At 40.6% G+C, this 27464-nt stretch overlaps 1 protein-coding gene across 2 annotated transcripts in view; it reads right to left on the bottom strand.

Moving 5' to 3' along the window:
• The window catches only part of A1CF (APOBEC1 complementation factor), a 72254-nt gene that overhangs the window by 24112 nt on the left and 20678 nt on the right, over positions 1–27464 (bottom strand). For both annotated transcript variants that reach the window (XM_025850984.2, XM_073878942.1), the window contains exons 2-5: positions 25189–25332; positions 9070–9204; positions 7207–7337; positions 1767–2005 (exon numbers count right to left, since the gene is read on the bottom strand). In XM_025850984.2, the coding sequence (XP_025706769.1) occupies positions 1767–2005; positions 7207–7337; positions 9070–9204; positions 25189–25287 (604 nt within the window). In that variant the 5' untranslated portion in view covers positions 25288–25332. The remainder of the gene's footprint in view (positions 1–1766; positions 2006–7206; positions 7338–9069; positions 9205–25188; positions 25333–27464) is intronic.

The raw sequence follows: 27464 nt of genomic DNA, 5'->3' as shown, positions 1-27464 counted from the left end.
CAGGATGGATACAAGGGACTTTTCATGGAAGAACCGTTGAAGAGGAGGGTCGAAGAAGATACCAAAGATTAAGTTCAGGTCACCGAGGGGCTAAGCATGCCTCATGAGGAGTGTCAGGGGATTCTCTGCGCCTGTGTGGCACAGGATCCGACCATCGCGTGGTGACAGTAGTGAAAGGAAGCATCGATCTGAAAAATGCCCATCTCTCTAATGGATTTGGCAACCTTGGGGGCTATCTCCTATCTTTTCACTTCTGCTGCCTTCATGAAAATAAATATATTTTTTAATTTATTCATTTGATACAGAGAGAGAGAGCATGAGCAGGGGGAGAGGTCGAGGGAGGGGGAGAGGGAGAAGCACACTCCCTGCTGAGCCGGGAGCCTGACGTGGGACTCGATCCCAGGACCTAGAGATCATGACCTGAGCCGAAGGCAGACGCTTAACCATCTGAGCCACCTAGGCGCCCCTGCCTTCATGAAAATATTAATAAAAAATCCTCCCCGAGGCACCTGGGTGGCTCAGTTGGTTGAGCTTCCAACCGACTCTTGATATTGGCTCAGGTCATGATCTCAGGGTCGTGAGATCGAGCCCCATGTTGGGCTCCATGCTCAGTGGGGAGTCTGCTTGGGATTCTCTCTCTCCCCCCTGCCCCTCCCCCCAAATAAATAAATATTAAAAAATAAATCTTTCCCAAGATCAGAAGCCATCTTCCAATTTTGAAAACTTCTAGAGAGCCAACCCTCTTATTGTGTTAATTTTCTTTTTTTTTTTTTTAATGTTTTCAACTATAGTAGATACAGCTGTTACATTAGAGTCAGGCACAAGACAGTGATTGGACAACTATGCATTATGCTGTGCTCACAGGTGTCACTACCATCTGTCCCCATATGATGCTAGTACAATATCATTGACTATATCCCTACGCTGTACCTTTCATCCCCATGACTTACTCATTCATGGTTTGGTTTTAAGCTTGTGTACAGGGACAATATAAATTTAGGTGGCGGTGGTTTTGCCTTTAATTCTGGTGGCTCTCCATGGTGTTCAAGAGAAGAGTGGACTCCAATGTCTCTACTCTGTCATTCTTGAAATCCTCTTACCATTTTAATATTGATTCATCTTAATAACTTACTTTGTGTAAGTTTTAGTGAATATTTGAGAATGAGCAGAGGGTTTTCAACAATTTCCCTAAAGTTGATCAGGGCCTTTAAATTCGGGAATTGATGGTTGTTGCCCAAATGGGACCCACCCTGTGGTGGTAGCACCTAACAGGTGCCTTTCTGAGGAGGGCTATTATTTCTATTCTCCCCACGTTAGAAAATATTAGACACTGGGGAGTCCTAATACGAGTTCATGTCACTTAGCTGTCATTGGGATAATGTGTCACTCCCAGGTTTATTCTACATCATAATGGACAATCTGCTCCATTCCTAGTAAGCCTGATGACAACCTCTGTATACGAAAACAGCAGATATATTCACTTTTGAGAAGATTCTTCACTGTAACGCTTCATCACGGGGTTAGCGCACGTACATTAGCCTCCGTGCATATGTTTCAGAACCTAGTCGGTGAAAATTTCAGGGAGCTGCATCTACTGTGACATAGATAAGAAGGGGAAGGGGTTTAAAGTACCACATAAGCAAAGCTCCAGAGCAAACACACAACACCCAGCTTCTGTCTCCTTTGCTAAGGTGTACAGCGGCCTGGGGCAGGCAGGCAGCAGAGTGTGTGTGTGGGGGTCTCCTCTTTGAGGAGGGGGTGCCAACCTGGCAGCAACTTCCTTCGGGCCATGGCAGCCGTCCGATGACTCTCGTACTCCACGAAGGCGAAGCCCCGGTTTCTGGTTTTATCTGCAGCGCTCGGGTAGACAATGACGTCGACAACTCCTTCGGTGACCTTTTTCATCTCTGCTAGGATTTCTTCTCTCTTCTTGGTCTTCGGGATTCCCCCCACAAACAATCGGCAGTTGTCCACACTGGCGCACACCCCTAAGAGACGCCCATTTCTGCAAAAAAAAAGAAAAAAAAAAAAGGCAGGCATTCTTTCTGCTCGGCAAGAATCCTTGTGTGATTGAGGCTTAAGATGGAAGTTGTAACATGTATGACCCTGGACCTGAGAGGGTCTGCGGATGTGGGCTGTTTGGTCTTTTCCTGTTGTTTCCTCACTGCCCAGGGTAATCCCTGACCCCGAGGCCTGTGCACCTTGCCCCCATTACTCACGTAGGCTACCTGGCCCCAGACGGTTGTGAGCTCCCTTTCCTTCCCGGCCAAATAGGGAAGCGATTCTGACATGACGGCCCTTAGAAGTTGTCCCTTATGCTGACCGGGCTTTCACATGTTCTCTTACTTGGCCTACCCGAGGAAGATGGGCAGAGCAGGCGCTGTTTCCATTTTATAGATGAAAAACTCGAGACCCTGAGAAATTGAATGACTTGCTTAAGATTTTGTAGATTTTAAGGGATGAAAATGGCCTCCAGACTCTCCGTTCATTCCTGATTCTGCTGCGCAGTGCTGCTGATGAGCAAGTTCATGTCTGCCTTCACTGGCAGAGTGCAGATTAAGCTTTTCTTGGGGACACTTGGGAAAATGTATCAAAAATCTTTTGTATATAATTTTGGGGGCAAATAGTGCTCCTTCTGGGAAAGTGTCTTTAAGAAAGAGATGAACCAACATTTTGGTATCAGGATATTCACTGCTAGTATTTAAGTAGTCCCCACATTGGATATAACCAAAATATCCCACCATCCAGGACCAGTTTTTTTATTTTTTTAAGATTTTATTTATTTATTTGACAGAGAGAGAGAGAGAGTGGAGAGCAGGAACACAAGCAGGGGGAGTGGGAGAGGGAGAAGCAGGCTTCCGTGGAGCAGGGAGCCCGATGCGGGGCTCGATCCCAGAACGCTGGGATCACGACCTGAGCCGAAGGCAGACGCGTAATGACTGAGCCACCCAGGCGCTGCCATCTAGGACCAGTTTAATGCATCTTGGCTGAGATGCATAATGAGTCTGGGGCTGGATCTTTCCTCCTTGTGCACTGTTGTATCTTTGTCACCCCGGGTTCTTGTGCACTAAATGCTAATAGTCACCCGTTAGGTCATCTAAAAATGCCTCTTCATCTTTCTAAATGTCCCCTGGGGTGGACACTACTGCTTCTGGCTGAGAATCATTGATAATCAAAAGCTGGGCATTTATACCATAGAATGCTCGATAGTCATTTCAACACGGTAATGCAGAAGAATATTTATTGGTTAAAAAACCAGCTCACCCTAGGCTACTGGCTTAAAAAACAAAGACTTCAAGATAAGTATACGAGAAGACCATTTTGATGAACACCATACCAAAAATCTAGGAAGATCCTAAAAAGTAAAAAGCCAACATAGTGATTATCTTGGGGCAATGGGATTATGGAGGAATGGTTTGAATTTTTATTGCCCCCCCTTTTTTTTGCCTTTTGTTGTGTGACTTTTGTAATAACACAAAGTTATTAAAGTTCTTAAAATGGGTAAAGTTCCCTTCACAGAAACTACCTGCATGTCGTGAAGAGAAGCGCTCAGCCCGGCGAGTGGGAGGTTGCTCTGATTTCTTGGAATTGGCGGTGTTCAGTGGGGCGGCAGGTATGCTCACCAGGACTGGCCCCTGTCGTACCTGTCCTCCGTGCTTTGCGGAAGAACTGAGGACCACCTAGCAGAGTTGTGACAGGTCCGTTACAGTCTGGTGAGCGTTGCCCAAGGAATGTGCTTTTCCTTGCGGGTAGGGAAGGGTGGATAAAGTCATCTCTCAGGGGTTTTGTCTTTGTTGTTGTTGTTGTTGGTTTTTCTTTTTTTTCTTACTTAAAAAACCCCTCTATTCCAAAATCTAATTTCTTTAGAAATTTTATTATTTTTGATGGAGGGCCAGTCAGGTATCAGTTACCAGCAGGTGGAGCCTGGAGTCTCTGTGTCCTATTTTTAAATCTGTATGGTTAAGTCAGGCACTTTCCCAGAACTGCTTGGAGACGAAAAGCCATCTCTCACACGCTGAGGGCACAGCTTTAATGTCTCCAGAAGCCAGGCATTTAGACAAATCTCAGTGAATATTTGATGATGAGGAGGATGGTAGGACAATGATGGGTCTTTTCCGGATAAGAACCTTATCTAGCCCCTGAGAAAGAGTGTCTAAAAGCAAATCGAAGATTATCTTCTCTGCAGGCAAGGTTCTGTGTTCTGGCAGGACTGATCTAGGATGGAGAGGAAGCAGGGGAGATTGGCTCTGGGCTATCTATTCTGCTACTATTTCATATTCTATTTGTCCTACACCTTGATGTTTAGAGCACCTCTGTGCCTCACCTGTGTTTCTGGCGTCCAACCTGAACTTTGACTGGAATGTGGCCACCAGCCTGCTCTCTCCAAATGCTTTGTAATTTCTCCTTCCCCTCCTCCCGCTGCTGCTCCCCCTCCTCCACTGTAATCCTCAGCAAACACAGACCACGTGAGCTTTGCCTGTATTATCTATTTATTTTTCATAATACCCCCATGAGGTAAGTATCTCTTTCTCTCCTTTATAGATGAAGACCCTGAAATTCACAGAGATGTATCAGCGTTACATAGGAGTGACTGGAATGGATCGATTGTGCTCGCTTTTCACACCCTATTTGTTCTCAGAAAGCGTGGACAGGTCCCGGTGTGTAACAAAGTGTTGAGTACAGACAGCAAACCGTGCTGATTCCCTGTGTGGCCAAGTCTCCATCCATCTCAAACTAAAAGCCATTTTGAGAATAACCCTCACTTTCCAGATGTCTAGGCTCCACGAAGGACCAAGGAATGGGGACTCCTCTGATCCCTGAAACCTTGTACCTGTCCTATTAAAAAGCTGTATTAAAGTAGAGCTTTCTGGAGCCCTTTCCAAAAACAGCTCAGTGTATGTCATCTCCTATGACAGATGCTGAGAAGGTGTGAGGAATTAGATGCTGACGGTCCCAGGATTTGTCCGAAGAAACCTGTTCTCTGGTCGCCTGGTTCCCACACCAGACAAGCCTCCACATACCAGAGTTCTTTCAGATTCATGGAGGCATGTGTGGGAGGGGAACTTCCTTTATACTGTCCTCCAAAACTCTGTTCCAGGATCCGACCTTGGGACTTAGTGGCAGGCTACTACGGTTGCCCATCGAGTCCATCTTTTTGCGGCTAAGGGGTTTAAGAAAAATGACCTAGTAATTGAACAGAATTGAACAGAATTCTCAGGATAGTGCAGGACTTCTCTGGGGCCTGTAGGAAGTGAGAGACAATAAATGGTAGGAAATCTCTCTGTATTCACATTAAGATGACATTAATTTTAAGATGCAGAAGGGACATATATGAAAATTACATCTTAGAATTGCTGAATGTGTTAGTATGTAAGAGTTCTATCATTTATTGACCTATTACCATGTTCCAAACACTGGGATAAGCATTTAAAAGTCTGTAAGCCTTTAAAAGTCTCATCCCACTTTAGGGGTGAGCACACTGAGGCTTGGGGAGGTGAAGCCACTTGCCGGCACTCAGGTGAAGCCTGTCTGACCCCAAAGCTGTTGCTTTTCAACTGCGTCACTGATCTTTCTTCCAGGTGCCCCACGGCTTCCTTTAAGAGATAATTTAGGACAGTTGCGTCTCTAGGTGAAGGTTTTAGAACTCAGGCAATTTCACGACGTTAGCCCTGTTTTAGTTGATTAAAAACCAGCTATTGATTGCACCAGGTCAATTACGCCCTGGAATCCTCCACCAGTCCCATGATTTGCAATATTGCCTATGTTTGGCTGGCTCTGAGGCCTCTCTCCTAGCTCCAATATCATACAGACAATCACCACTTCAACAGCTCCCCTGGGGCTAATGTGACTCTCACAGGTAAATTCCCCAAACTAAGCTCTCCAAGTTTCTGGCTATTCTCCAGGTCTTCCCATCTCAACGACCCTATCTCATCCACAGATACTGGGACCAACATCCTAGCTTTCGTCCCTGAATTCCAACATTGCTCTCACTCTAAATCCAATATTTAGCCAGTGTTGTGTGTTCAACCCCCAGAACGCCCCCGAGGTCCGACCGCTCTGGCCACCTGTACCACCAGTCCCTGTGCACCTGCCATCATCCCTCGTCTAGACCTAGGCTACTCTCCACTGTAGCTTTCCCTCTGGCTTCCCTCTTTTCCTGCTACACTCCTTTCTTCACCCAACAGCCAGAGTTATGTTTTTAAAAGCATGAATCTAATGAAATATCTTCTCCTTTTTATTAGACTAAAAGGCAAATTTTGAATCATGGCGTATAAGCCTCTCAGAGGACATTGCCTTCAGCTCTCCTCTCTGTTCCTACTTCGTTGGCTTTGTTCTCTAACACCTCGAGCTTGTTCTCATTTGGGGAACTTTGCACGTGCTGCTCTTACTCTCTGGAATAATCTTCCCCCAGATATGGCTGTCATGGCTGACTCTTTTCTTTCAAGTCTCAGGGAAAATTGTACTTTCCTGGAGAGTATTTTCTTAAACACACCAAGTTAGAGTAGCCACCTCCTTAGCGGTAGTTTGATTTTTTCATACCTAAATTTTTTGTGTGTGTGGTTGACACACAGTGTGACATGACTTTCACAGTGATTTGACTTCTCTGTATATTACGCTCTACTCACCATTGTACGACCGCTCTTAAAATACCATTGACTACATTCCCTCTGCTGTGCCTTTCATCCCCGTTAGTGGCTCATTCCATAACTGGAGCCTATTTCTCCCACTCTCCTTCCGCCATTTTCCTCATCCTCCCCCCTCCCCCCACCTCCCTCTGGCAACCATCAGGTTGTTCCCTGTATTTATAGGTCTGCTTCTGCTTTTTGTTTGTTTTATTTGCTTTTTTAGAGTCCTCATATGGATTTTCATACTCTTAAAAATCTATATCCATTTGTTTACTATGAGGATGGGAAAAGGCATCTTGATATTTCCAATATTTTGAACAGTGCCCATCAACATATTCATGAAACAGTTGAATTAATGATTCTTGTTTCTTTGAGCATTTCACAAAACTTAGTTTGACACCTTATAAAGTGTTGACATTAAATACATATTTTATCAAATTGATTTTCACCAAAGAAACCTATTTTTTTTTATTTCTGATTTGGCTGTCTTTTGCATATACTATATTAGATAAGTTTGATGGAAGAACAGATACAGGGTGCATTGTCTGCTTCACTTTTAATCAGAAGAAGTGGATCTTACCTAATTTCATAGTTGTTAAGTTGCTTGATTGCATCCTTGGCTTCCTGTCTATTTGAGAACGTTACAAATGCATACCCTCTATTGTTGCCATTAAAATCCATCATCATTCTCATTTCATAAATTTTACCAATCTACAAGTAAAAGAGAGAATCCACGTTTGTACATTTGTACTTCCAAATGAAAACACACACACACACACACACACACACACACACACACACACTATTTTCTGAAGTCTTATCTCTGTCATATTTGGCATTTGCATCCCATGGGGAATGGTTTGCATTTTCTCATGCTGGGTTCAGATCTGTTATCTGACTCTCGGCCAAAGTCAAGTTAAATAAAGAAGACGTATACAAGTGCATTTCAGCTTGACTTAACAGAATATGTTTTCAACAGAGCAAATGGCCTTTCATCACACAATTATCTGTGGATTTATCCATTGTCCTTGGGACCTGAGAACACATTTGTCATCAGAAACACAATTTCACGATAGATTTGTCCTTGCCCTCTACCTTGGCCTCTCAAGTTTCCATAGTTTTATCTTTACTTGGTCATACTCTACCACTGACCCGGGACGCTCTCCACTTGGAACCTTGCTAACTGATTTCTTATCTGTCTTTCTCCCACCATGACCTCAAGATACCCAGGGAAGATGTGTTTCAGAGGATGATCTGGGGATTCCTGTTGTTGTTTTGATCTGTAGGCTGAAGGTAGATGTTTGTTCTACACAATCAGCCCAAGGTCAGGAGCTCTACAGTAGGAGGGTTCTCTATCCCTTTGACTATAACTCTTTTGCTTTGCCTATATACTGTTCCTTCCTGCTACCCCAAATGTTTTCCAGCAACCCAGACTCAGGAATTTATTCTTGCTGGCTGCTGTATGACCAGTGGCCCTAACAGATAGGACAGGCGTGCAGGGAGAAGAGGTGTCATTAAATGTGTGCTTCCTGGTGGTTGGTTACCCCTTGGCTCAGCCTCTCCCACTCCACCCCGCGGTATTCAGTGGTGGACACCTATCTATCCAAGGCTCATTAGGAAAGAGTTCAAGCATGTTTCATCTGTTTCAGGTGCTTCCTGGGGCTCATTTTCAAGTTCAGTATATAAAATTCTTACAGAATTAAATCCTCATAATTTGTGCACATGCCAAGTGAGATTGTTTGTGTAAAATTAGGAGCAGTTCTGAATCAGAGGCTGAGTTATACACATACACACAATTGATTTTGGCATTTAGGGAAGGAAATAGCAAGACTCTAGTTTTTCTAAATTTTCCAGGAATGTGGTTATTGAAGCACCACTTGGTAAAATATTGAAAATTTTAATTTTCTGTTCTCCCTATAGCTTCAGGTTTAGTAACAATATAAGACTTGGAATTAAAACCAAGGAAATGTGTTCCTTAATTATATAATGACTTTGAGAAACCCCATTCTTAATCTTGTTGATGCATTAGGGCAGGCAGATCAAACCTGTAGAAGGAAATTTCATTCTGAATCAATATGTATAGGTATACATTTGAGCCATGACAAACATACACATACTCTTTGTGAAATGGTACACTTTAGAAAACCATGTTAAAATGTCAAGTTGGAGCAATATCTTATTTTGGAGAGGTCGTTGTAGTATTATTATAGACTGATGGAAAAGTTACCAGCAGCGGCAGTTCAAGCCATCAGGAATAGGAAGAGCTACATCGAGGCAGTGACAATAAGGGGACGGCCACTAACAGGAAGGTTTTGAGTTTGTCCATGTTGAAGAATGGCAATTGGAAGAGAAGCCATCACTGACCAAGAAGAGTGAGCACTAAACAAAGTGTGTAGTATTTTTTCCCCTGAAAGATAAGAAAATATATTAAATTTGGACTCACTTTTTCACATAATGGTATAAGTTCATCCTCAAAAAGGTCTCGGGGAAGTTTTCCAATAAAAATTTCACAGCCTCTTTCTGGAGGTGCAGCATCCCAGCCCGGTGGAGGGCCGCCATATTTTCTTTGTCCATTTTCCTGCAAATCCCGGGTGGATTGTATGAGGCAGAGAAGAAAACAATAAAACCTTTAGTTTGAGTTCCTCAGTTATTTTCAAAATCATAATAAGGAACCTGTTTATCATCGACAAGTAATAGTGACCTGGTCAGAGGATAAAGTCAAGGTCTCCTTTATGTGGATTTGAATACCATGCTTCGTTCTTCAGCAACTTGCTTTTGATAAGTGTTGTGAAAACATGTGAAGTGCTGGACAAATTAATCATGATTATTGTCATTCAAACTCACCAATGCCTGATCATCACAGGATCTGACTATACTTTGAATCCAGGGCTCTGCTGTAACATGGAGTCTCTATGGGGTGGCAGCAAGGGGCTTGCCTGGCTCCATGACTCGAGAGCTATGGGGCTTTGGGCAAATGACTTAGCTTCTTAGAACCTCAGTATTATCACATACAAAGTGGGGATAATATTGGCTTTTTGATTAAAGGAGATAATATATCAAATATGCATGGCACTGTTCTAGGCATGTGATAATATAGTCAACGGTTACTAATTCTTTTCTTGCCTCCTTGGATTTGGGCTGCCTCATGTGCCAAGCAGGGCCATGTAAGCCCCTAAATAGAAACATTATGAAGGTGAACATTTGAAGAAGTGGACTGGCTAATAATGGGGTAGCTAGTGGGGGACTTAAATCTGTTTTCAAAGCCGACAAGATGATGAGAGGGGTTTACTGATATTTGATCTCCTTGTGGGGAACAAAACTGTTCTCAGGCCAAATAGAATATCAACGCTTGGTAAAACCAACCAACCCTTGGTAAAAATCCTTGGTGTTTTATGGGGAGGAGTAGTTCTGGTTCTTGTCTTTATTAGACATTAGATATTAAATACACCAGTGCCATCTTTATTTTTTCTAGAGGTTAAAGACCTGAAAGCAACTTCAGGGGCCCCGAGTCGAGTATGGGTCTGATCCATTGCTGCTGATCTGCAATAGCATATTTTCTGGGGAAGGGTACACATACTTCCGCCCACTTAGGTGTAGTCAGAGCTCTTGGTCATTAGACTTGACTGCGATTTTTGGAGAGAAGTGAATATAAGGGACCAAATATCAGCATTCATTGCTAACTTCTACAAGTAATACTTTCAGAAGTTTTATACTACAAAATGATACATGTTGTTGGAAAAAACTGTAGTGCAGAAGGCGAAAAACCTAATAATGTATAAGATTAAGAGAAACATCTCCCAGTGCATCACTCTGCCCATATATCGAAGTAGTTCCTGTTAAATTTGTTTGCTTTTCCAAATATTTTTGTATGTGTGTTCTTAAAAGTCATATGTTAGTTGTTTAAAGACATTGTTTTATATGATAGTTTGTTTAAAATCAAACATAGAACAACTTCCAGTTTCACTGTTAAATCTTTATATAAACCAACTTGGGACTTTCTCAATTCTTTTGTAAGTATTAGCTCAAAGGTTTTTGGATCACAGTGTAAATTATGTCTCCGGTTGTGATCGCTTTTTTATTCCTAGTTTCTATAGTATTGCTTTAAATTTTTTAAAAAAGGTATCAGGTGGGTGTTCTACCTTGCCTTGATTATTTTTTGCCTCCCAACAACCGGGTGTTTATTTATTTCACTAAATATTTAAATATTTGCCTCAAGAGATCTTGCATTTTTTTCTTCCCCTATATTCTCGCAGAAACTTCTAGCAGCAGAACTTTTGTAGCACTGAGAAATGAAATGTTTTCTATTTCTAGGGAAAAAAAATGCCTTAAGAATTCGATGAGCTCTATCTCAATCAAGAATTTTCAGAAAAATATGAAGTTGATATTTTCAGAGATATATTGAAAGTTCTGGCTACTTATTTTCTAACAAAAACCTATATGACACTTGCCACGTGCCGGACACTGTCATAAGGCTTCAACAGGGTCCAAGGTTAAGGACTTTTTACAGAAAACCCTGAAGCCCAGAGAGATTATGTAATTTGCTGAAGTCACATGGTTGGGAAGAGGCAAAGTCAGGATTTGAACCCAGGCCATCTGGTTTCAGAGACCATCTGCTTAATCCCCACATTTTGCCTTGTTATATGGAAGTCTAATCATTTATAACAGATCCATACCTTTACATACTCACTTGTCAGAAAAATGATCATGCCCTTAAACGGCAAACACTCTGCTGCATTTAAAATCCTTTCCAATTTCCAATCATTTTATTACACAAATTTTGGAAGGACATATCTGATGTCTATTGCTTATAAGGAGACATATTTCTGTTGCCAAACTAAAATCCACCTGCTTGGTGTGACGCTCACCATTTGGTTGATGATGGTCCTTCTGAGACCATTTTGAGCTGTATTAAATGTCTAGAGGTCTATTCAATGGATTATTGGAATAAACGTCATATAAACTTAGTAGTAGTTTTATTCTTTAGGTTGAAGAAACCGAACTTTCATCCCATAATTTCTGATTTGACAGGCTTTGTCTGATAGTTTGAAAACAGGCAACAGACTGACCTTTTAAATTTTTCTTTCTTGCTATAATTGCTAAAAATATCACCGAACTATTTTGTGCTCATCACGTGAATAGGAGGATTCATCTGTTTATGAGCCAAAATAATTGGGCAATAAAGCTTATTAATCATCTTTCTACGGTTTCTATAAACACTTGACAAAAATTCCCCAAGGGTATTTTTTTTTGGGATCACAGAGTCTGGCTGGTTCAGAGACACCACGAAATTCATGCACGGGGGAGATCTGCTCTACGAACCACCCACTGGGCTTGGAATGCACCAGTGGTGGCCGAACGCGCCAATTTAAGACAGCGCTGGGCGTGAGTCATGGGATTAGAATAGCTGTCCATTACTCAGGACAGTTGGGAGCTGGATTGCTGGTATTTTTGGCACTGTTTTTATAGTTGAGTTTAAAATAGATAAAGCCCAGTTATAATGGCTCTTTCCCCTCCTGGCTGATGTCCTTCTCGTGGGATGCATTCCCCCAGTAGTACAAATGTATTAATAGTTCAGAGAGAAAGAATATAGGTTTTTGTTTTTCATGAGAGAATGTTCATTAAATTCTGGGAACTTCTATTTTTCTAATCGAAGACTTGGAAACCATTTACCATCTCTCGTAGCACATAAATAGATAGAAAACTTCAGCTATGTAAATTAAAAATTGAAGACCTAATTCTAACTATAAATCCAGTGGGTGTAATTCACGTACCCTGGATACTGAGCCCACCTAGTAACTCAGTTTAAATATCAAGAGTATTTGGAAGTTTCTGTCTCGCAGATATTTTAGCCCTTCCATTATGGAACCATAGAGTCTTTAAGAAATGATGGATACCATCGTCTTGATGATGAATAAAACCACCCAAACTTTCATAAATGATTGTAAGCAATAAATCTCAGCTTGAGGTCAAAAGGATTGAGTTCCTTCTGGCCATCTGGCATCTGACCTTTTTATACGTCCAGGGAATCTGAGCCAAATTGCATTTTCCTACAGGGGTTAAAAAAGGCCACATACTTGCTATTCCAGCTTCTTTTGCTGCTGGGATAGTCATGGTTACAATAAAGTAAAATTGAGTTCTGGTGCAGAAATCATAATGGTGCAGACTTGTGTTGAACACTCCATGATGCATTTTCTTATCATTCCAGATCTGCGATGTGGTTTCCTAAAACCTTCCTAAAAACCTTGAAAACCTTCCTGAAAGCTTACTCTTAAATCTAGTTCTCCAAATCAAAGTTTCCACCAAAAAAACATTCTTTTAATAAACTCCTTTTCTGCATAACCGGCCAGAGTGAACTTCTGTTACTTACACGTAATAGTAACAACAGCAAAAAAAAAAAAAAAAAAACCAAAAAACAAAAAACAAAAAACAAAACAAAAAACCCAACAGTTGACCCTAATTGAGTCAGGTACTGTGCTAAGGGCTCTCGATGTATTAACTCATTTTATGTCCTCAACAAAGCTATGGGGATAATACTATTCATTTTATAGATGAGAAATCCAAGGCATAGACTGTGTCCAAAGTCACTCAAGCTGTAAGACAAAGACAAAATTTGAATCCCAAGCCCACGCTTGTAATAATATTTCTCTTTGGTTTTTGTATTAACCCAATATGCTCGATTTTACAAATAAGGAAACTGACACTGGAGATATTCTGTGACTTGCTTAAAGTCACACTGATTTAATTTATTGCACAAAACACTAGAATGAAGGTCCTATGATTCTCATTCTGGTGAATTTCATGGCATATATACTGTTCAAAGTCGTGATGGCAATTTTTTCAGGCTTATGAGCCTCATAATTCTTCGTGTTGTGCTATGCCTACTTTTCAGTTTCACCAAACATGGAGACCAGATGGTTGGTTTTCTCCTCTTGGTGAGCCCATTTATAAACTAGAAGGAGATTAATTAATAAACCCTCATGCAGTCTGTTTTGTTTTTTTTTTAAGTTTCCTGAGCAGTAATTTCCATTGCTTGAGCTATTCTTTGGAAATCATCTGTAATCCCCTTTGTGGTTCTGTTTGGTCCTTTGTTTTTTCTTGCCAAGGGGAAGAAATTGTGTGTATTCCCTTACTAAACTGCTTTCAGATGTTCTCCTGCCCATTTTCCAGCTGGCTGTGTGTATATTTATTTCTGTTTCTGTTAGTGCTGGACAGTCCACTCCTGCTCGGTGGCATTTGTCGCCTTCACAAGCATGGGAGTCACCAGGACCATGCCCGGGACACTGGTGCTGTGGCCAGACTCTTGGAGACTCTTCTCAACAGCCTATGTCAGTGTACGGAGAACATGTTGCAGGACTGTGTCTTTTGAAGTTTGTGACTTAATACCATATTTCCCCAGTTATTGATTTGTGAGATCGAATAAAGTTCTCTGTTAGATATTATTTCTATTGCCACCTGTATACCACCTATTTATCTCCTATGTCATGGAGTTCAATATGTCATAGAGATCAGCTTCCTCCTATATGTGATTTTTGCCATTGGTCTGCTTACGACTTTTTGTCCCATGAGGGCCAATAGACAGTGCTATGGGGAATACTCATTTTGTTAATTCTGTGTAAAGATAATGATCTGTCTTGTGTATTATTTATTTGCCTTTACATCATAAGATCAGTGACCTCAGGTTGGCTTAATCTCTTTTAGGCTGAGGAATTTTAGAAAGCAGAGTTTATTTAACTTATATACTGTGCAACTTGACATTACCCTCATTAGCTATATTTTCTACAGTCCTTACCAAGCATATCCAATAGGCAGGTCAGGTATTACTTTTCTAATGATAGAAGAACAGTAATAATTGTGATGTAAAGGCTGAAAAATCAGGATGTTAAAATTTATAGAACTGTGTCTGGAAACCGAGAGGAAAAGCTAACACATGAACATAATAGGCAAATATAAATTTAGTTTTATCCTCCTATAGCTTAGTGTTTCTCAAAGTATAGAGTGTGAGACATTAGTTTAGAGGCCATTGGTTTATCTTAATAGTCATGCATTTTATTGTACATTAGAGACCATGTAATTACCGTATAAAACTTGTGGCTTTTCCATTTACATAAGTGAGAAAAATTTACTTTTAAAATTAACTTGAATAGAAATAGCTGATGTAATGAATTCTGAGTAGTATTATTGGTGGCACGTGTTTATGGCAAAAATCACAATGAAAAATGCACACAGCTTCTGGCTCTTGACAATTTCTTTGTTTCACTCCACAGAGCCCTTCCATTTGATCTTAAAAAAAAAAAAAAGTATGATACGGTTCTTCCACGAAAATGACTTTTAACAAATTAGGAATCCTGTTCTTGTTTCACTTTGGAAAGCTGACACTGAAGCCCTGTTGCCTAGCAAAATATTCAAAATATTCCTACTATCATCTCAGGTTGTTCACTGTCTTTTAGAGGCAGAACTAATTTGTGTTATCAAAGGAGGCATTTAATAATCTGTAACACTTGCCCTTTCCCCTAAAGGATTACGTGTGGCAAACTTTCAGAATTCAGGATCTCAATGTTTGAAGTATTCAAAAGCAAACAGGCTTCTAAGCACAGCTTGTATTTTGTAAAGCTCTTTATAATACTAGTTTTTGGCCAACTCATGGGACTATTAAATTCAAGGGTATCCTTACAATTCAAAATCAGAAAAACTTTTTGGAGTGTATCTGTTTTTACGAAAGAGGACAAGTAAAATGCCAACTCGCTTCTGAGACCCCGTGTTCACCTTCTGCAAGGAAGTCCAGCTAACGAGGGACCGCCCAGCATCTATTGGAGGGAGACTGGATTCGCTGTGCTCACGCTCACTTCTGGCTTCCAGCTCCGCGCACGTCTGTTGACTGCTGCAGTCTGCGGGAGCCTCTCCATCCCCACCAACACATAACTGGGTGACAGCTTCGGTGATTCCTTTATCCACTGGGGGCTTTTAACTTTCAGAACGTGGGATTTAAGAGGCCCAGCCCACTTTTTATTATAGATACAATTTGCCCTTTCGAATTGGGTAATATTATAGTAGATGGAGATCCGGTTAAAGTATAGAGAGCCGTCCACATACAGATAAAGACATTTGTCCACGTGCAATGGAAAACATTGGTTTGGGTGATTGCCCTCCTGTCCTGTCTTACCGAGCTCAACATGGGCCAAGAAGAATTCCGCCTAATGCACTTGTTTTTTGGCATGAGGAATTTTATATGGTAATTATTCTCCTTACCAAATCCCCCATGAATTTTAATTTCTGACAAGCGGAGGGATTTGGCACGACGCTTAACCTCTCTTGACTAAATTCTTCGTTTATAAAGGGACAGGGCTGACCGGGTGATGGCAAGGGGCTTGCGAGGGTGGGAGGGTGCTGGTGAAAGGGAGGCTGCCCTTGACCCCACAGCTGAGGGTGGGAAAATGTTCAGAGACTGTTTTGTGAGTCAAAACGACCCTTAAAGGGATTGTAGGGATTTAAAAAATCATTGTGTCTCCAATTGCATGTCTGCTTGCTACCTATTCTATTACTAAATGACTTTCTTGGCATCAGTTTCCTTTCTTTTTTTTTTTTTTTTTTTTTAAGATTTTATTTATTTATTTGAAAGAGAGAATGAGAGATAGAGAGCACGAGAGGGAAGAGGGTCAGAGAGAGAGGAACAAGGAGCTCTGAACAAGGAGCCCGACATGGGACTCGATCCCGGGACTCCAGGATCATGACCTGAGCCGAAGGCAGTCGCCCAACCAACTGAGCCACCCAGGCGCCCGGCATCAGTTTCCTTTCTTAAAGAAACTTTTTTCTGTAAGTTTCTTAGAAATGAATCATTCTTATAAGTGAAATATCAGGATCCTTTCTTGCAACTGAAGGTGATTATAAAAATAATTGCAAAGTGGGAAATCATGATCACCTTCTAGGTAGGCTTGTTTGCTAAAACCTCTGAGCCCAAGTCCTGTTCTCTGTGTTTAAGAAGGTGTTTAAGGGGAGGTGTTTAAGATGTATCTCCCACAACTAACTTTTCTTATCAGAAAGTTTGAGAGAGAATCCAAAGTACAGTTGATCCTTGAACAACACGGATTTGAACTGCACACACCCACTTATGTGCTGATTTTTTACAGTGCTGTAAATATATTTTCTCTTCCCTATGATTTTTTTTGTTAAAGATTTTTATTTATTTGTCAGAGAGAGAGAGAGAGAGAGAGAGAGAGAGAGAGAGAGAGATCAAGCAGGGGAAGCAGCAGAGGGAGAGGGAGAAGCAGGCTCCTCACTGAGCAAGGAGCCCGATGTGGGACTCGATCCCAGCACCCTGGGATCATGACCTGAGCCGAAGGCAGATGCTTAACGACTGAGCCACCCAGGCGCCCCTTGCCTATGATTTTCTTAACATCTCTCTAGCTTTATTGTAAGAAGACAGTATATACTACAACATACTAAGTATGTGTTAATCAACTGTTTACGGTATTGGTAAGACTTCTGGTCAGCAGGAGGCTAGTAGTGATTAAGTTGTGGGGAGTCAGAAGTTAGCAGGCAGAGTTTTGTGTGTGGGGGAATAGCACCCCGACTCCCATATTGTTCAAGGGTCAGCTGTAGAATAATTCTTACTCTGAGACTCAGAGTCATTTAATGCTGTGTCAATATGCCATTCAACACCGTCTCTCCTCTCCACCCTGCACCTCTGAAACAAGGTTAAAAAAAAAAAAAATCACAACTACTGACATCCTATGCAAATTCGTGGTGGTATGGTATTGTGGTCTCGCTGTTTCAGTCCTTGCCTATGTTAGCTGCCTTTGAATCTCCTGCTAAAGGTTTGAGTTCTGAAGATGAAGAGTCACTTATTTTTGGTTCCACATTTTCTACTTATTTGGATAATACTCCTTCTTTTGATCAGTATTAAACAGGTGACAACTTAAGAAATGCTGAAGTTGCCCGCAGGCAAAGTCCACAGTCCCAAAGAGCTGTCCATGTTTCTGCATCTTTAAGTCGTGAAATTCACACCTGTTTTTAAATAGAAAACCCCACGTGCTTCTTGTTAAAGGGGAAACGCTCTCAGGCGTAGTTTGCAAAGATTTTGAACCGTCAGATGAAGAGCTCATATATAACCAATTCTCTATTAGGCTATTAGAGGAGAACTTCATGGCCGTTTCAAAACAGCTTCGGGAATCCATTTCCATTTCTTGGGATCCTGAAGTTTCCATCCGTCACCTGTCAGGCATACAGGCATACATTTTCCACAGAAAGATTCACAGAGCTGTTCCTTCATTTGGAGCCTTCCACCCCATGCTTTGGCATTTCTGGCTAGTAAAAGCAAAGCCTTCTGAGGAGTTTTCAAGCTGGTCTGTGGGTGGCTGGGGTGATAAGCTCAGGGAAACACGTGTCTGTGACCTACGGGCCCCATCCTGTTCTCCTGCTCAGTCTACCTATTTAAAGAATTAGTATTAACACACTTGGTGAATGACTTAAGCCCTTGGATGGCAGGGACATGAGCAGGTGGTACCAGGCAATGGAAGAAAAAGTAGGACCTGGGAGCTATATTTTATCATGAAGTCGAATTCCTATTTCTGTCCCTAGGATTTTCGTGCGGTGGTTGGAAAAGAATGTCAGCGCCACAGTGTTCTTCCATCTGCTTCTCCCTGTGCTCATCTAGACGAAGCCGGTTGTAAACACGGGGATCCTAAGTTGCTTATTTTCTTTGCATTATTCATAAGAAAAAAAATTGCAACTTGACTACCCAAGTAAAATTAAGGCAGGACAAAACCGGAGAGATGAGTTAATCTGGGGCACCTTTAGGGGAAGGATGGTGTCCTTATCCCAGGTGTGTGGCTGTAGCCCCATCCTTTCTGCCTTCTGACTTGCACATCTTTGTTGAGGAGATGAGCAAATTAGAATGAAAATATGTGGTGGTACTGAAATCCCACATCAGAGAACATGCACAGCGAGCAAAGTTTGAAGGGTGGGAATGAAGCTGCGTTTTATTCCTAGTTTGAGGGAACCGTTCCCAGGAACCCAGCCTCAAGGTTGATTAATAGAGGAAGGGAAGGAGGGAGCCCACTTATTTCTTCTCTTTATCTGGTACAATCTTCCTGGGTCTTTGGAATTAAGACACACTAATAATGTCTTTGCCGTTCAAAAGTGCTGTGGCCCCGTCTGCCACGGATGCTGTTTTGTCCCTGGCTCCTTGCACGGCTCTTTTTTGGGCTCACCCTCCAAGTTCCCGCTGCAGTGTCCTCTTGCTTGAAGAGGGTCCCCTGCTCTGCTCTGTCACACCACCCGGTTTATGATACTCTTGGCACTTACCACGATCTGCAATTTTTTTGGTTTCCTTACTTGATTATTTTCTGCCTCCCCTCGAGGATAACCTTCACGAAGGCAGGAAACGTGGCCCTCTTTGTGGAGTCAATGAATGAATGAGTGAATGAGGCTCAGGCGGGAGCTGGCTGGGGTGGGTAAGAGAGAGGGTGTGCCCGCTTCTCTTAAGGAAGTTTAAACACTCATTTATGCTATGGGGAATTTTCTTTAAAAACTGTGGATTCGCTTCTCACACAGAGTGCCAGAGTAAGCATTAGAGTTGAGGTCAGCAAACTTTTTCTGGAAAGGGCCAGGTAGCTGATATTTTTGGCTTGTTAAAAGACAACTCTTTAAAAATCTCAAAATCTAAAAAATCATAACTAAAACAGGCGGTAGCCAAAGTTGAGTCTTGGCTCAGTTGGTTGACCTCTGGCTCATGTCTCTACTGAACTGTAGAATTCTGGGGCTTGTTTTCCTGACTGCGAAATGAAAGGGTTGGACGATATCAATATTAAGCAAATTTCAAACATTACAAAGATTTGAAAGACCAGCCTAATGAAGCCAGGGACCTATCCTGTACCTTTAATAATGGTTACTATTATTATTATAACAATAATTATAATACATATAATATATAAATATAAATATTATAAATATTTATTAAAGAAAACCTTTAACAATGAGGTTTTCTCCATGAAAATTTCCCAATTTGTTGACTGCTGACTGAATGCTGCTTAGAACATTTTTCCACTTCATGAGATTTTTTTTTTCCCTTATCATAAAAATAGTCCACACTCATTATAGAAAGTTTGGAAGAAAAGAGCATCAAGCAAGAAAAACTTACTCTAATCAGAGATCACATTTTGTTATTTTCCAGTATTTTTACTGTGTGTAAAGAATTTCTCAGAATATTATTTGGAAGCTATATACAGCTTTGCACTCTCATTTTTAGGTCAACAACCATGTTTGGACATCTCTCCGTGTCTTTCTTTGAAATCCTAATTCTACATGACTATATAATTGGGAAATAGAAGGGTGACCCTATTTTTTTGTGACCAGTCATATTTTATTGGACATTTAGGATAGATCTATTTTTTGACATTATAAATTCCACGATGATGAACATCCTTATGTCTAAGTATTTCTCCCCACTCATTAGGTCAGGGTATGGTCCGTTTGATAGCTCCATACAGAAAGGAAGCACCCACAGCTGCATTGTTCACTCAGTGGGTCTTATGACTCTCAATGGGTCTTAATTTTGGATGAACTCACTTTCATCGCAACTATTTTATATGCATTTTAGGTCAGATGCTACATTTCTACTTCTATAATTCCAAGACCTTCCATAACACACTGTGTTCAATAAGAAGGACTAAGGAAACAAAACAGAGAAACAAAAAATCCTTTATGCATACTAAAGACAACCGCTGGATTAAGAAACATTGGGACTGTCATAATTTATAAAAATGTGTGTCCTGATGATTTTTAGAAAATAGATTATCAGGGCAATTGGACAACAGTGCTAATACCATATTTTGAATTATTTAAAAATAATATTTAAGTATGGAAAATACATGATAAATATAAGTATTTTAAAATATATGATACAGTATCTATATTCTAAAAACATTTGGACTACTTGAGGGTGATCTTTATTAAATATATTTTTAGTTTTAGCTTTACTAGAATCAAAATGGATGTAACCTAATCACACGTTGGGTGGGAAGTTGGCTGAAAATGCTCATCTATGAATATGTATTTTTCTGGCATTAAGGAGAAAATTCCAGATGGAAGGATCATCATAGGTCAGAGTTTATGACCCACATCATTAAAGCATTCTTGAAGAAAGGGTCAGCATGATCTGATTTTTTTTTTCTTTGACTCTCAAAAATATACTTGCTTTAGGAAATCTGGCAAGTTCAGTTAAGAATGAAAAAGGGGGTGAAAAAACACCACACATAATTCCATTGTCTGGAGGCAAAGAGTGTTGACAAAGTAACAACATTGCAGCATACTTCCTTCCAAAATATTTCTATGTGGCGCTAACACAAGTGTGAAGTTGAAAGTTTAACTTGTCAATGTTACACATTTTTATCAATACTTATTGAACGTCTACTAAATGCAGGGTATGGCATTAACTTTCCTTTATTCTCCAAGGTATTTTGACGAAATTTCCAGCCATCAATAACCAAAGATGTACTTTGTGATCTGTTTTTTTTTTTTTTACAATAATTCAAAGGCTCACAGGCACAAAGTGTTGCATCAGTTGGGATATAAAAGACTGGCTCACGTTATTAAGTAACCTGCAAAATTCTATTTTTGACGGCTGTATTTGTCCTGCTAGTGATAACAGAGCACAGATTAGTCGCTCTCTGCTTTTTGAGTTCTCCTTTTGCAAGTATTCAACGTTCAATCTCGGAGGCTACAAAGATCCAACAAAAGAAATCCTTCAAAACCGAATTTAGCAAATACCATCAAATTTTAAATGGTCCTTTTATGGGTATGCTCCCAGAATTGTATTAAGCTATTTCTTTATCTGAATTTTTTGTAAAAGGAAACCCGATGTTGCCCTCTTTTTGAAGGCTGAAGTATGGAGAAGACTGAAGAGTCTCCCCTAAGTCCCAAAGTGCTGAGGCTGTGCCTCCAACGTGCTGTTCTCCTTTTCCAGCCAGTTAATCTGGGCTGCTGACCAGTGACTAGATTGGGCAGATCCCAGGATTGCAACATCGTTACTAGCCGAGTGGGAGCAGGACCTAGCCAGTATTCGGCAAATTAAGACCAAGAGTGGTTAAGGACATGCTGAAGGTCATACCACTTGTATGTGGCAAGGAGTATATTAAACCACAGGTCTCCCATTTGAGGTCTTGGGTGACTTCCTATACTTTGCAACGAATATCAGGAGGGATTTTCCAATTCATTCAAAATGCTTGAACCGAGTTGTCTATGTATTTAGACCTTAATTAGAGGCTTTAGATCTGGATAGCTGGGTTTTAGAATTCTAGGTTTTTACATTATGGAAGAATTTCTGACCCAATTAGTCGTTCTGCTAACAAATAGTACTACTCAAAGTGAATCATGTTACAGAGTTTAAGCTCAACAAAATAGTTTTGTATGCCCTATCATGCTAATCTCTAAAATTGCAGTCATAAAGATATTATTATAACAGCTCTTAGTTCTGTAAATCTTGCTAGAAATTCTGACCAATAGCAGTGGAATTATAGCCTATATGATCGTGGGCAAGGTACCTAAGCTTCTTGTGCCTTGTTTTTCTTATCTGGAAACTGGAGATGATCATAGTGTTGTTGTAAGGATTAAATGAATGTATTTATACAAAGCAGCTAGAATAGAAGTGCCCACTAAATGTTTACTGTTATTTAGTTGCTATTAACTTGAGGTTTCATTATTGACATTTTCTGTATGTAACTGAACATATAAGTTGAAAGTAATATGCTGATCGGCCATATATTTTTAGTTATTTTATTGGGAAAGATTTTTAATTATGAAAGTAAAATAGCCCTATTGGTTTCTTTTCCTTTATACTGCAGATGTTCTTAAATCCTAGCATTAGGTTTGTAAAATTATCTCTATCACTATTTGAGTCTTTGAAAAATATACTATCTGTAAAACTTTTTACATAGCTGTAATAATGTTACAATCTTCTGTGCTGCAGAATTTTTTAAAATGATTACTTAGGGCGCCTGGGTGGCTCAGTTGGTTAAGCGACTGCCTTCGGCTCAGGTCATGATCCTGGAGTCCCGGGATCGAGTCCCGCATCAGGCTCCCTGCTGAGCAGGGAGTCTACTTCTCCCTCTGACCCTCCCCCCTCTCATGCTCTCTCTCTCTCTCTCATTCTGTCTCTCAAATAAATAAATAAATAAAATCTAAAAAAAAATAAAATAAAATGATTACTTAATGACTGAATGCTGTTTAATTTGCACCAGGATTTTAAGATGGATGGGACTCTTTTTGGCCCCTGGCTTGGATATGAAATCAAGTCACTGGACCACCAAGCAGGATGAGGCGGTAGCAAGAAGCGGTTTTACATTCTTGACAGTACACCTCCTTCCCGCTCCCCATCCCTGAGTTTAGGAAAGCAGCAAGGGAGTCTGAGAGGGGGTTTTGGAGTCCATTCAGAGATATTTGGAGACCACTGATGGTGAGTTGTGGATTCTCATCTCCCCCAAGTGAGAGGAATTGTGAGGTGCATTTCAATTTACCTGAGGCAGGGTAAAATAAGGAAACCACTCAGAGAGCTTGCTATGCATCCCCTGTGTTTGGGAACACACTAGGCCGGTGGGTCTAACTCATTCCTGAAATACCTAATGGTGAGAGCAGTGGGTTCTCCTGCTTTGATGTTGGTGAGGAGAGGTGGTTGCTTTGTGGCCACCGTCCCTCCAGGTTTTACTGGTCAGAGAATGTGTGAGTACTTTCAGGGGACTAGAGTTTGGCCACATGGAGGAATCAGGGGTTATCTTCCCTCTTCCCCAGGAAGGCTGCTTAGAGTGTCCAAAAGAGCTCTACAGAAGGAGTCGGAGGCCCAGGAAAGTGGTGCTAGAGGAGAGTGAAGCCAGGTGAGAGATGCCTAACAATGGAATTAAGGATGTCTCTGATGATCCTGCCTACCTGCTGGGCCCAGAGAGCCCAGGGCTGACATACTGGGTCAGGCACACTCTGCCCCTTCTCCTTTGCTTTGATCCCTTCCTTCTGCCTCAGCTCAGAGTCAGAAAGCATAGTTAGCAGACTGGCATGGGAAATTATGCTTCTGAAAGCGTAAAAGAACATAGAAATCACCATCTAACCTGACATACTTGGGAAAGGAAATAGCTGTAACTTTGAAGTTTTTATTACAGTGCACTAGACATATTATTATTTAGTGGAAGATTTTTTTTATTACCTAAAAGTTACCAAAAAAGCCATCAGACTTGCCCTGAATTTCATTTGGGGGGAAAGGAAGAACTAGTGTTTTGAATAAAATCGAACAATTTACATTGTTTTATGGTTAATTCTCATAAAGTTCTTGTTGAATGTAATGATTAGATATTCATAGTTTATTTAATAATTTTCTTTTATACACTTAGGTTTGTGATATTGAGGTTTCAAAAATAATGCCATGCTAGACTGGTTTATATGTATTCCTATCATTATATTTTGGACCATTACAGATTGATTTCCAGAAGGCAAACATCCTTATGTATAAATATTAATAAATTCCTTTTCAAAAGGGTTTAAGTTTAAATTGCTTTCTACTACCACTGTTTGCATGAGTGTTTCAGATACAAAGAAGGTTAAAAGAAAAAAAGTTGAAGTATTTTGGTAACATTTCTAACATAACTAAATGTAGTACCCTTTGTAACAATCTGACAAAGGAATATGAAATAAAAGGATGCTGTATGTTTTATTGTTATCCAAATGAAATTTGTATTTGTAATAGCATATGGGTTTGGTTAAGTTTGAAAAGTATGTGGGTGAAAGACTACAGCTGGGAATTAAAATACTTTGTCTTACTGTAAAAAGGGCAACATTATTTCTTCAAGTAAGATCGTTAATATGCCTAGTACTAGCTTTCTTTTCCATGTGTCCTAACCTCTCTAAAGGAGGCTTTCACAGAAACAGCAATAATATATAGATAATTCTTAACCAACATCTATGAAGTCAGTTTTAGGACTTTTTCTTTTTCCTTTTTAAAAATGCTGAACATGGAGAGAAATTCTTACAGATCCTAAACTTGGCTGGGGTAGGTATTATGAGAAAACATCATGGAATAGCTACGGTGACCAAAGGATCAGTCCCGGGATCCCGCATCCAGACGTCTTCCTGCATCTGAAGTAAGAAATCTCTCTGGAAACTAAGGCTAGTTCAGGGACAGTTTGTTCTCTGCTGATTCTTGAAACACTAGCATGGTTCTACTTCACAGAAAGCTTTGGGTAGTAAATTACAATTGCCTTTTCATGTACCAAAGTGGTTTTTTTTTTTTTTTTTAAGCTACAATAAATAGTCTCTATGACGTGAACACAGATTCTGCTTTCAAATGACCAGTAAGGTGAAGCTGATAACCCCAGGTAGAAAGAACATCCTCTGCAGCGTCACCTACAACACTGAAATGATGTGACTTCTCCTCCACCCCTGTGCCCCCCACCCCCACCCCGGGGAAGAACATTCATCAAGAGTTACACAGCTGACCTTTCACATTTTGCATCTTAGGACCACGAATATTCCCACCATTCAGTGAATTCAGTGCTGGATCTCAGCAGATGTCACAAGAAGTTCCTACCTGGACCAAGCTATATCCTGTGCGCTGGACCAGTGCGCGGAGAGCTGCTTCCTTCTGGGTGCCGCTCAATCCATCCCCGGATTTGTGATTTGATTCCATTGAGAGTGATTATCAGCAAAAAATCAGGTTAATTAGGGTTGCTCACTGAAACCAAATTTAAGATAAATTAAGTAAATTACTGTTGCCAAACTTGTCCTTCTCATGAAGGACATCTTTAGGAAACATTCTCTATAAATAAGTCATTAAGGTTAGAGCAATGAACAGCCACACACAAACACGGCTGGTGAAATGTCCTCATTAAAAAAGAGGTTTTTTTTTGAAAAAGGTTCCATTTTAGTTGGGATTTAGAAGTCACAAATGAATAATACCCCTTCTCCAATTAGAACACAGATCAGTAAATCTCAATCCAATTATTTTAGAATGTCACCAAATGCTCAAAACAAATTAGCTCATGTCAATTAAAAATATGCAGAATGGTCCTTGCAGATGCGGGAAGAGAACATGGTTCCTAAATCAAACCAACTAGGATAAAGTATTAAAATCCTGAGAGACTGAGCTTTATCTATCTACTCAAGGTGTTACCTAAAATATTTATCTACTTAATCTCCAAAGATAAATTTCTAGAATAGAGTGTGCTGGTGTCAGATATATAGGAGTCATGCAAACTAGTCTGTGTAATAAAGGTGTCATATTGGTTTTAACAAAACAAGAACAATAGATTTTTTTTTAAGTGGTGTCTACTAACACCTGGATCATCTATCACTTAGACCACTCGGGAGAGGACAGGAAGCCCTTTGCAAAAAAATATAAGAAATTCTAAAAGTTTACACATCTCCATGCTTATGCAGATATGAAGATGCAATTTCAGCATTTTATCATCTGTACTTTTTATTTGGGGACATAATTTGAACCCCACTGCAAATGTGATAATTGCTCCTAGTTAGAGGTTGACGGGGCAAGGGTGTGGCCATCCTGAATGGTCCAGGCTGCGGTGGCATGGGTGCGCTGCAGGTTCCCATGCACAGAGGGGCTTACACTGACCTGCCTGCTTAAGTGTCAGGGCTCAGGAAGGTTCTGTGCTGGGCTTTCACCCTGCCCACTGGGCTCTGCCAACCAAGACCAAAGAAGGGTGTTTCCCAGTGATTTGAATCACATGCAGATTGAATGCCTTTTCAACGGAGACCCTTTTAAGACTTTTCTGTGCTATGCATTGAGCTTTCCTACACTACTTTAGGTGGTCATTTAAAGAGTCAGATGAATGGGCCATTACTAGTATAGGAAACGCGTAAAAAATCGGGTGAAAAGTAAAGCAGAGGTGATCGTGTCAATAAAAGATTCAACATATTCTATTAAGGTAATAACTAATAGACAAACTCATAGACAAGCAGCGTCTAGCATTGTCTAGAAAGTAAGACTTCCAATGAAATATAGAGAACAAGAGAAAAAAATTTCAGAGAGACTGTTCATCAGTTGTTATAGGGACAGAGTAATTTCATGCCTCACATGTAAGCATTGCCATTCCTGCCCTTGATAGTTCTAGTAATTCTTGCCTGTTTCTAACCCCGGCCAGTTCCGTTTTTACTCATTCATTCTCTCAAGTTCTTAAGTCAGAACTGTGTGCATATCAGCTTCATCCCTCCTGCCCTGTTTTAAGGCACATCTATTAAGTTAACGTATCAGTTTCTATTGCTGTCCTTGGCAAAAGGCAGTGATTTTTTTTCTTTCTTTCTTTTTTTTTTTCTGATCCTAACTTTATATCTTGGCTAAGACAAATTTGAAACTATTTTCCAGATATTGGGGATTTGATACACATGTAGCATCCAGTTTAGGACATGGAGCTTTACTGAAAACTTTGCAGTGTAAATCCTCTTTCTATGGATGCTACAGGGTAGGGGTGAAAGGAAACCTGTATTCAGCTTATAAGGCTAACTGGTTGCTGACTACAGTTCTAGACAGCTCTATGAAAATATAAATCCTCCTAAAAAAATAAAACTACAAAAGACATTTGGAAGATTTCCAAAGAAAACTAGCCTGTAGGACAAAATGTAACTCTTGCACTTTCCCCAAATGTTGCTAAAATTGTCTTTTCAACAGGACATCCTCACCCCGCCCCCCCGCCCCCACCCCCGTACTGGATTTAACCTGCAAAAGCAGGGAGGCCACCAGTGGACCCGAGTCTGGTGAGATTAGTCATGTTGGTCGTCGTGTGTCTTCCAGATGTTTGAAGGCAAAGTCTATTGTCTTTTGGCCAAGTTGTAGATTTGCTCTTTGCTGAG

The sequence above is a fragment of the Callorhinus ursinus genome, unplaced genomic scaffold (genome assembly GCF_003265705.2).
Source record: "Callorhinus ursinus isolate GAN/ISIS: 27379988/994484 unplaced genomic scaffold, GSC_fseal_2.0 scaffold32, whole genome shotgun sequence".
Classification (NCBI taxonomy): domain Eukaryota; kingdom Metazoa; phylum Chordata; class Mammalia; order Carnivora; family Otariidae; genus Callorhinus; species Callorhinus ursinus.
The sequence above is the reverse complement of the archived record's forward strand: the minus strand, read 5'-3'. Positions and strand labels throughout refer to the sequence as shown.